The 11,398-nt window shown below is 37.1% G+C and overlaps 1 protein-coding gene across 2 annotated transcripts; it reads right to left on the bottom strand.

Moving 5' to 3' along the window:
• Window positions 1-1,402: 1,402 nt before the first annotated feature.
• spopla (speckle type BTB/POZ protein like a) lies at window positions 1,403-10,337 on the bottom strand. 2 transcript variants are annotated; one of them, XM_067443593.1, is made up of 12 exons: window positions 10,176-10,313; window positions 9,375-9,505; window positions 8,657-8,793; window positions 7,460-7,581; window positions 7,162-7,313; window positions 6,897-7,024; window positions 5,229-5,406; window positions 4,764-4,819; window positions 4,559-4,681; window positions 3,263-3,405; window positions 3,111-3,164; window positions 1,403-2,686 (listed from the first exon to the last, which is right to left on the bottom strand). In XM_067443593.1, the coding sequence occupies exons 3-12, from the start codon at window positions 8,732-8,734 to the stop codon at window positions 2,542-2,544; spliced, it is 1,179 nt and encodes a 392-aa protein (XP_067299694.1). In that variant the 5' UTR covers window positions 8,735-8,793; window positions 9,375-9,505; window positions 10,176-10,313; the 3' UTR covers window positions 1,403-2,541. The 2 variants fall into 2 exon arrangements, with proteins under 2 accessions (XP_067299694.1, XP_067299693.1); XM_067443592.1 differs by lacking the exon at window positions 9,375-9,505 and having other exon boundaries at window positions 10,176-10,337.
• Window positions 10,338-11,398: the final 1,061 nt, after the last annotated feature.

The following is an 11,398-nucleotide window of genomic DNA, read 5'->3' as shown; positions in this document are numbered from 1 at the left end:
TAACACTGCGATGTTTAATCCATTGCAAAATGACTATTATGTTTAGCAAAATGCAATCTGGGATTCAGCTAGTTCTCCATATATCGTTCTTTTTGACCATTCCATCTATTTTCACCTTTGTGAAATGTGCCATTCACAAATATCCAAATCAAAATGTCAAAACATTAGTCATAATGCAGATGGCATTTCACTTCCTGCAAAACTTAATAAGCTACTCAGGATGAGATCATGAAATAATACACAGTTCTTGATGAAGATAATCTCATTCTCTATAAAGGACTGAATTGAGCACACAAAAAGAGTGGAGGGGGGGGGGGGGGGCTGGGGGGGAAATCAGTCAATTATTAAAGGGTTCACCCAAAAATGAAATGTATGTCATTGACTCAGTCTCACCCTAATGTCACTCCACACCCGTAAGAAATCTATTCATCTTCGGAAGACAGTTTAAGATATTTTATATTTAACTTAGTCCGAGAGCATAAGTGTAAGCACACTACTGCCCATGTCCATAAAGGTAATAAAACATAATCAAAGTAGTCCATATGTGACATCAGTTATTAATTAGAATCTCTTGAAGCATCGAAAATACATTTTGGTCCAAAAATAACAAAAACTACGACTTTACTCAGCATTGTCTTCTCTTCCATGTTTGTTTTCAATCGTAACATAAAGATTTAAACGGTTATGAATCAGCGTATTGATTCATAATTCAGATCACGTGTCAAACTGCTGAAATCACGTGACCCTGGCGATCCTAAATGTATTTTCGATGCTTCAAGAGATTTTAATTAACCAACTATATCACAAATGTACTACTTTGATGATGTTTTATTAGCTTTCTGGAACATAAAGTGTGGCATAGACTGCATATGCTCTTGGACTAAATATAAAATATCTTAAACTGTGTTCCGAAAATGAAGTGAGGTCTGAAGGGTGTGGAACGACATTAGGGTGAGTTATTAATGACAAATTTCATTTTTGGGTGAACTAACCCTTTAAGAAACTGCTACTGCAAATCTAGAAATGACTTAATTATAAACATATTTGACATAATATCGAAAGCACTTCATTCTACATGCCTGTTCCCCATGTCTATGTAGTTCTTACAGTTATCGGTAAAAATTACCCCTAAACCTGATCTTATGTACTAGTTACCGTGTATTAAAATAAAGTGCAATCGTATCTATTGTTCAAAAGTTTGTTTTCAGTAAGATTTTAAAAAAGAGAAAAATATATATTCTTTTATTAATCAAGGATGCATTAAACAAGTCACAAAAACATTTATAATGTTAAAAAAGATTTCTATCAAATCAAATCCATTTTCAGTAAGCATAAGAGACTTATCTTACTCACCCCTAACTTTTGAACAGAAGTATAAAATATAAATAATACATAAACCACAGAACGCTGAAAAACGTTTTAATGAGTTAATGCAGGCATTCTCGCAGACATTTCTTTTTTAAAAGATGGAACAAATTCCAGAATCTTCACAAAACTTGTCCTTTAACAGAACAAGTCAGTATAGCATCTCACAATGTACAGACTGCTCCAAATCAATGTCAGTTTGACTAACACCACAGCTCAAAACAAAACCGTGATAGATCAATGACAATCAATCTATTTTCCACTCACACATTCATCAATCCATCCATATGACATACATAGCAATGCCACACTCTGATGCTCAGCATCCAAATATTTCCTGATCACAGAGGACAGCGTGTTCGGAGATGGATTGTCATGACTAGTTCAGGTTACAGGTTACACAAATGCATTATGGGCCAGACAACTTTAAACTACTTGTCTGTGTATGGTAGACCAATTCAAGGGAAGCAACACCATTGAGTCCAAAAATGTAGTCCCTTGTAAAATTGTGACTAGATGACAATGTTTTCACAGGTTAAGGGGCAGGACATAAACAGCAATTCATTTTGTTACACATATCAATACAAATCTCTGAAATGCATTTCATTTTACGACAATATGGAATAGTACTCATATTTTCTCCTCCCCACGTGGTTAAACTGAGTCTTTACATAGAAATGGTGCCATCAATATGGGGCATAGCTATCTTTTTAAAAAGTGTAAAGAAATGACCTTGCACTCATCGTGTTAACGTTTGTTTAATGTCTAGTCATACAACTAAACATTAGGAATATATACTATTTCCTGTGGATCAAACTCCTGACACATTCCTAGAGAGCTCCATATCAAAACAGCGAGACTTTGGGAACTAGTGCAACAGGGAAGAGGCCTGGTCTCGTGGGACAAGGCAGGCACAGAGTAGAACTGAGAGAATTCAAATACTCCACACAAGAGTCATGGCAGATAGTTTAAGGCTGTTTGAAGTGACAGAAAGATTCACAAAATAAAGCTCAGATGCCAAACCCATTGCTCGAGAAGGGTGTGAACAGCTTTCGCTGTCATTTAGAAGCCAGCCTGTCCCAGTCACGTGCCGTCGGGTCAGATGACAATGGGATAGAGTCGAAACTCTGCAGTCTTTTGCCCCAGGACAGGCCCAAGAGAGCAGCAGGAACGTTGTCACGACTGTTTTAGGCGCTTCCTGGGCAGGCCGAAGTGGGGGCATTGTGCCGACGCGAGCGCACGGAAAGCCTCCGCCACTAAGTGAGGATGAGACTGGATCATTGACTTCCAGCCCGCGGTCTCCATTATGTCCGTGGCATGACTGTCAGGAGAGGGTAAAGACATTTCAGTATTAGCACAAGACGCATTAAAAATCGAGAGGCTCAATTAAATGGTGCATATGGGATATAGAAGCAACTCTATTTATACGAAAGGCCGTTTTCCTCCGAATGAGCATGCACTAATGCAGGAGTTATTGCCGTTCTGAAGAGTGCGATCAGCAGGGTGCCAGGGATCTTATAATAGAGACCTTGTGATATGTTTATAATGCAGAAATGTTCCCTTCCTTGACGTTTCAGACAGTCAAGAGTCTATTAATAACCAGTATCAGGAGATAGGCGGGCTGTGGGTACCAGGCAAGCAGCCCGGGCTGCCCAGAACCTAAAACAATGAATTCTAATGCATCTAAGAAAGCAGATAAGAGCTTGGTATTAATCTTGTGTCACACATATCAGCTAATTACATACTTGCTATTCCAGTTTTTCCCATCTTTACAGCCCAGCTGTCGGAGGACACTGCACCTATGGATAAGATAGAAGAAAAACACTCTCATTCTCAGGCTGGTAAACAGCCATGGCAGCAGGAATTTATCAAGCGGAGTTTCTTTGGCGGCGCTTGCCTGTTGATAAAATCTATGGCCTGTGCTTTGAGCTGCTCGGCGCTGTGCAAGTCGGCCAGGATGAGGGTGTCTGCCACGTTTTCCACCGAGAGGCTGTTGCAGAGGGCTTCCTCACACATGACCTTTAAGCGCTCCAGAGCGTACTGAGAGAATGACACACATGACTTACACTGAACAAACTCAAAGGTTTTTGGTGCCATTTTAAGCATTAGCTCACCCAAAAATGACTATTCTGGCATCATTTATTCACCCACATGTTGTTCCAAACCTGTATGACTTTCTTCCATCTATGAAACACAAAATAATACATTTGTAATCATGTACTGGTCAATATTCTGAAGCTTTCAAGCTTCAAAAAGGAAAATCCTCCAAAACAAAAATATCACTCCTATTTTGAGACAAAGTATACGTTTATTTACTCTTAATATTCTCACTAGCTCACCATGATGCATTCAAGAAAGTAGTTGTGATGCTTAAATTGTTCTTTTGAGTCTGATCTTCTTCAGCGAACCACTTAGCTTTAGTGATCAGATCAAAATTTCTTTCCACAGAAGAAAGTCATATGGGTTTGATACAACATAAGGGTGCGCAAATGATGACAGTTTCACTTCTCGTTGAACTACCTTGCTTTTACACAAACAATTTGTTTTCTGAACTGTGGTTTTCAAAATAAACACATATATAAATGGAGCAAATCCTCACACCATTGGTACTCATGCCCAGTTTAAAAGTTTGGTTGCAGTAAGATTTTTCCAAATGTTATTAAATTATGATAATAATAAACATTTTAATTGCACATTCTGAAATATTACAATTTATAGCCATTTTCTATATGAATACATTTTAAAATATAATTTAGCCCCATGAAGGTAAAGCTGAATGTTCAGCATCATTACTCATGTGTAATCTTGTCTCATGATCCTTCAAAAATCATTCTATATGCTGATTTGATGTACAAGTAATGTTTCTTCTTATTATCAATGTTGAAAAAAGTTGTACTGCTAAATATTTTAGTGAACCATGACTAATTTTTTCCAGGATTCTTTGATGAATAGAAAGTTCAAAAGAACAGCATTTATTTGGATTTTTGCATTCACACCCTCACCCATTTGAGGAGTTAAAAATATTAATTTTATAATAACATAAATAAAATAAATCTTACTGACTCCATACTTTGGAATAGTAGTGTATGCCTTTACTGCAAACATCTCTTATTATATTAATCATATATTTTATTATATTTAAAAATAAAATATATGCTTTTAACATGATCAAGTTTATAAAACACCCACTTACTTTATCAGCTGCAGCTAATAAACTATCAGCCATTTTCTCTAAATTTGGTGCTTTTCCTGTGTATATGAAGCCCATCATTTCTTTAAAAACCTCTGGTTCAACATCGCTGATGTCCACTCGGTTCTGTAAAAAACAAGGCAGCTTATGAGCTCGTATGTATTAAAGCAAAAGTATCTGAAACAATACTGTAACATAAGATGCATACCTTTTTACTCTCCTCCATTTCATGTTCAAACATTGCATTAAAGACCGGTGATCTCGCTGTCAAGAAAGCAATAAATCTGTCAGTCACATTATATGAGCATCTTTCGATGGTCACAGTCAAAAACAAATGACACAAGAGTCCAGTTTTTATTAGATTATGCCAGACCTGTGAGTCAATCTAACCAGGGAGGCAGGCAAAAAAAAAATATTTTGCAGAAGTTACATCATGAACCCAGTCGTCCTTTGAGAACATTAGCAGTGGATCACACTCTGGATTTTCAATGATGAATCTAAATGTCATATTGAAGAATTACGACCGCAGAAAGAAAAAAAAACAAACAGCCAAGGTCACACAAACTGATACACAAACCCTCAGAAGGGTGGGTGCTGAGCTAGCGTCGCTGGGATGAGAAGAGGACATGGAGGTGATGTCGTCAGCAGGGCTGGGGGTCTGGATTAGACTCACCTGCCAGGATGGATTTGTGGGCTTTGAACTCCTGCCCCCCCACATATAGAGTGCAGTCCGTGAAGCGTGAGCATTCCCACAAGTTACCCAGGTCATCAGAAAGCTGGCACTCCGGAACCTTCAACATGTTCATGTTGGACTGTCCAGAGATGTTCACGGAGTCCTGGACAACACTTACCTAATTAACACATATTTAATTAATCCACTTGGTCTGGTAATGCAATGTGATGTACTGAAAAGCCTTTGCACTGTCCTGTTATATTTTATTATAACATGTTAAAAGCATACATGTTAATGCATGTTACTTGGCAGTATTCATTTACTTCTCAGAACCGTGTAATGCAATAGAGCACCCGAGGTAGTGTTATGGTGAATTTATTTGACTGCAACCAAATCAAAGCTATGATGTCATCCATGACGAAACATGACCTCAGATGCTACACTGCTCAAAGGAATTGTTTCAAGTGAACTATTCCTTTAATTATGTGATTGCAACAGCAATGGAGACTGGACAAGGAAAAGGCAGGTCCTATTAAATTAAGTACTAATTGACTAAGTGCCCCTATTTATACTTTTTCTGAGTATATCGTTGACGTATTTAGAGTACTAGCAATCTAACCTGCTTCAAAAATATTCCAGTGTTGATAAAAATGAAGGTGAATGGAAGGAAAAAAAGAAACCTCTCTCTTTCATATGCAAAATGAAAAACAACTGCAGCAATCAGAAACACCGTTGATGAAAGCGTCCTGCAGTTGTTTAATAGATTTTCTGGCAATAATCATCTACAAAAACTGTCCAATTAATGAGGGAAAACATTATCAGCAATTTGCATTTAGTTTCAACTTTGCCTTGTGATATTGCCAATTTCCCTGCAAATATTAAACCCCGCAGCAGATCTCAACAGGCATGTCGACTATTTTTCAAGCAAGACTCATAATTGTGTTACAGTAAATTCATTTGACAACCCATTTCATTTGCCGCTCTAGGTGATATCTCTATCCTGCTACGTTCGGAAGAGAAGAGTGATCTGTCAAACGGCTACTAGCATATTCTTACAAATGGATCAGAGCGTGCCGAAAATTCAATCTGCAATCTACTTACAGGAGAAAAGCCTAACATTTTGCAAGTTCCACATTTCCTTGCTTCATGTAAAATCAATAATAAATCACCCGAAGGATCAGAGAGAAAAAAATACAATCAAGAAAGTGTCAAAAAAAAAAAAACCCATTGTCCTGCAAATAGGTCAAAGACAAATAAGAATATCTAAGTTGATAAAAGGAGAATTTGTTAAAAAACCTAATTCAAAAAGCAAGTGTCAAGTTTACGACATGTAATCTTTAAATTCATATGAATGCTTGATTTTTCTTGGATTGTTGATATGTGTTATTAATAAATGTTGGCACTATATAATTATTTAGTTACATTCATTTTTAAAAATCTAAAACATTGATCACTTACATAAAAAAAATTCACATGAATCTTAGATAACTTAAATCTGGACTAAAAATACGCACAAAACAATCTATCAGTGCATAACTGCAAAATCCTTTAAAGGGAAATACAATTTTAAAAAGATGAAACAGGTGCGGCTAACCCAAACCAATACTTTCATGCATGGAGGTCTGAATCTAAGGTACCGAACAGATTATGAAGTAAATGCATACTTGCCTCACAAAATAATGTGAGTTTATCATCTGGTAGCAGCCCATTTGCTTCATCAAGCAGAAAATCTCTCCTAATAAATTTTTTGAAGCCCCAGTCTTTGCCTTGGACAAACCGATAGGCTCTTTGGCTTTCTGCATTGGGAAAAGAAGTAAGAGCTAAGTTAGAAATGTTCTGTTCAAAAGCAATCAGCTGATACCGGATTTAAAATATAAGTAGCATTTAATAGGACTCCAGTAATAAAACATTTTTTTTAAGACAAAGTTCTTACCCATAGCTTTTGTCTCCTCCCGTTTAGCGTTCAGTAAAGAAAATTTGAACTTGGCTCTGACTTCACTTTTTGGACAACTAACTAATAGCAAATATAGCGAGAGATAATCTTTACTTTCATCATCGAGTCCCTTCGGATTGACCCGCAGGCACCTGAAGATATACAAAGACGCAGAGAGATTGAGACATCTTATTATCATGACAGCATGATAAGTGTTAACACACACACACACACACACACACACACACACACACACACACACACACACACACACACACACACTAATAGGGCTTCTCACCATTTCATCTTATCATTAGGCCCTGAGGAGAAGGTAGAGCTCTTTAAAACTTCACCCATCTCTTCTCGGCAGAAGCTGAAGTTGTTTATGGTCCACATGTAGGAAAATTTCACTACCTTGACCTACAAGATCACCAAAGATTACCATCAGTGGAAAAGGATAACTGTCAACACATATACCAATGTGCAGTCATTCCTAGTCGACAACACATAGAATGCTATGAGAAAACATACACTTCCTATAGCTTCAACTTCAAATGTTTTTACCAAACATCTGATTCACTTCCTAAGCAACTAAACAGCTCCTACTCAACATTGCATTGCATTAGCCTGAGGTTAAGCCTTACTGAGACAAATTTCCGATGGGTATCATTTTACCGTATCTGATAAACCAGCATGACCACATTATGATGACTGCTTGAGTTTCATTATCACTTGCACAATAAAGTGTCACTCTATCTACTTTAATGCACTTATTACCCTTCATTAGATCAAACTGTGCACAGCGCCGTAACAAGCAAGAGATCAAAACATATACATTTGCTCAAGCTACACATCAGTTTCAAAAAAAAAAAAAAAAATTATAGAAATTGTCAAATTTCAAATGTATTTGTATAGCGAAATACTGTGCAATATTGTGTATTTCACAATACATATTGTTTCAAAGAAAATCACGATTATGTTTTAATATCTCTATGCCTTACACCATATCTTAATCAGACGCGATGCCATGAAATTCCAGTGACAAGCATTTTGTCTGTTCACACGGCTACAAGAAGCAACAAAATAAAGATAAAAAGAATTGGGCACCTCATTATAATTATAATTACCATTATAAATACATTACTAATGCATACCGAGACTAAAACAACCCCTGCCATAAAATAGACTTGTTTGTTTACATTGAATTGACAGTGTAAAAAATTCTGATTAACATGGAAAAGATAGCTTTCACCAGGTTTTGCAGTGCCACTTCTGGTTAGGACATGGTGTTATAGTCACATTTAGCAGATTAGAGCAGCATATGATACAATGTGCTATGTAGTATATAATGCCCTGCGTGAATATACTGAACATATACGAATAAAGCTGGATACACTATATGTTCAAATGTATATTGAGAGCATTATGCGATGATGTAAACAATTAAGCAGTTTCCAAAATTCTTCCGCAAAGTCTGTATATGAGCTCATCTCACCTGGGTATAGCACCAGCTTTCTGCCACAGGCCCGCTGGACATCTCCCCTGGAGGAGGGGGGGTTGGGACCCCTGACATCGCCAGCTCACTCCCCACTACAAGAAGCGCTGACGGTCCTAAAGCGTTCACCACTTGACCTTTATGGAAACACAGAGCAATGGCATCATATAAGAAAAATAAACGGCAGCAATTTCTGCCTCTGCTCCTGACCTGAAAATAACAAATCTTTGACTTTGCCATCAGCAAGCCATTTTGTGTTCAAATGAGAGTCATTGCTAACCCCAACTCAGGGCACAAAATCTATCAAAAGTGGAGGAAGGAAATGAAAGAATGAGCTTTATGAAAACCTTTAACACCGGAAGCGTGCAATATCACAATCCAGTCTGTAGTGTGACAGAACATCACCACAAAAAAAATGTGTTTTAAATCCATGAAAATGCTTATGAGAAACCATCATTCTAAATATAGCTATGCTTGATGAAAAACATCAGAATAAGTTAAGTCCAATGTAGTGACTAAATGGCTTGTTGGCACAGGCCTGTTAGGCAGGTCTGAACTTGCCCTTGTTGACAAGGTATAGTCAAGGGCACATTAGTTGCATTTTGGTAAACCAACGGACAAATCCACCTGCCTATATTTCACTTTTAACCAAACTATTTTGATTTTACAGAACCAAATTCAAGTTGAAATAATGACTGCACAACACCCTCCAACTCACCTAAGCTTTAGTAAATATCTTGAATTTCATTTCTTGATGCCATTGTACACATGTATCAGGTAAACACTGCAGAAACAAGCTTAAGCTTTACTGTGACATTACAGCATGATCCAAAGGCTCCTCATCCCAACCTGTAAATATAAATAAATACATATCTTTCATACGATAAACTTTTCCATTTGAATCCACTCATAAGCATTTATCAGGCACTAATTAAAAGATCATCATGACATAATCAACACTGCTAATGATTGAAATCAGATTTAATGCAAAATATATAATGAAACATATCCAGCCACCACAGCTAACTTATATAGTTCTACTGACTGTCTATAAACTTCATTACGGTATTTACAATTTAACTTAAGTTGAGTGAGTTCAAATCCGGATTGACTGCTCCTAAAATCGAGGTGACAACCAATTTAATTCACGACATTAAAATGTAAATGTTTAGTACACGAATAACAGATTTTTTTCTGTGTTTTTGGGCTGTTGTTTTTAAATGTCAGATTGTTTTCTGGGCTTGGTCAATGTGGCAAAAGAAACTGGTTAGCCTTGGTGCAAACACCAAATCTAATTAAAATCACTGTGTGGTCAGCTTCTATTGTTTAATTCTATATAAGTTAACCATCATTAACTGAACACCTAGTGTATAAATGAAACAATCTAGTCTTACTGGGACAAAAGGAATCAAGTCTTTTGTTTGAGCTAGTCAGATTCTTGTCGGCTAGTTGGCTATGTTGTTAGCAAGCTAAACTATATCCACAACACTAACAAAAGTAGATCAGTTAAAGCACAAACCTTTCCTCGCCATTCTGTAAATACTGTTAAACACAAGGTTCGGACGGTCCTTGTGGATCTGCTAAGTTTAATCGCCACTATTTGAGATTGAAGTGTATTTTTGTCTTTTCAAAAGCAGCCCATCACAGTAGCTTGCAGTGTGCTGCTTATTCTGCCAGTGAAGGAAGCGAAAGCTCAGGGGTGTGAGCAGACAGGGCCGCGCTCAATTCATTCCTGTGGCTGTACGTAATTCCGCCAAGCGGGGGCGCGTCTTGGCCAAACAAACCAGATATTAGGCTAATTACTGTAATTCCCAAGTCAGAGAGCAGGGGTAATTCGCATTCATTGTGTTGTATATATCTCTGTCCTTAAATAAATAAATATTGTGGAAGCATATCAAGTAAAAAAAAAAAAAATGGTAGCCTATAGACCTAGCAACTTAAAAATATTTATTTGCTTTTGGTTTATTGTGATTGGCTTCAAATGGAAAGTGATGACGGGTAAGGGCTATTTCAAATTACACAGCTGTCTTATTTTACAAACTTAATAAAAAAAATTCTGCCTAGCCTAGCCTACTGTTGAACTTCTGCAAAGTTATTTCCCCATAGGCCTTTATAGGCTATGCAATCTATGCCCAGTGGTCCAGCACGTTGTCACACTATATTGGGTAAGTTATCACAAACGCAATTATAAGATAAATTATTTGTGAAACTGCAACTATTGCACAAGTTTGGATATTAGCCTAGCCTATAAGCTAGCCTATAAGGCCTACAGACAAAATAATCTGAACATTATAATATCATTTAGGCTACAATGAAAAAACAATCATTGTAATGATCTTTTATTTATCTTTTCTCATATGAGTGCAGAATAATGAGTTTTCAGCAGTGTAGCCTAAGTCACGTGTGAAATGTAGCAAGAGCAACCTTTACCGCCCAGTTGTTGTGTGTTTTAAGAACAACCGTCTTTATGATTATGACTGTGTACAGACTTCATCAGCAAAGAATAGAGGGCAAAAACCAAAAGTGAATGATAAGGACTGTCGAACACTAAAAAAAGAAAGATTGTGTCCAAACAACACAAAACAACTGCAGCAAAGTGATAGCAAACCTCAATATTCACTCTGAAGAGTCTTCAGAGTGAATATTGAGGTTTGCTATCACTTTGCTGCAGTTGTGTGCAGACCATGTTTCCACAAAAAAGGACCACAGAAAACTTCACTAAACCAACGTCATATGAAAGAA

This window comes from Pseudorasbora parva, chromosome 5 (assembly GCF_024679245.1).
Source record: "Pseudorasbora parva isolate DD20220531a chromosome 5, ASM2467924v1, whole genome shotgun sequence".
NCBI lineage: Eukaryota > Metazoa > Chordata > Actinopteri > Cypriniformes > Gobionidae > Pseudorasbora > Pseudorasbora parva.
Note: the sequence above shows the minus strand (reverse complement) of the source record. Positions and strands in the feature narration are given on the sequence as shown.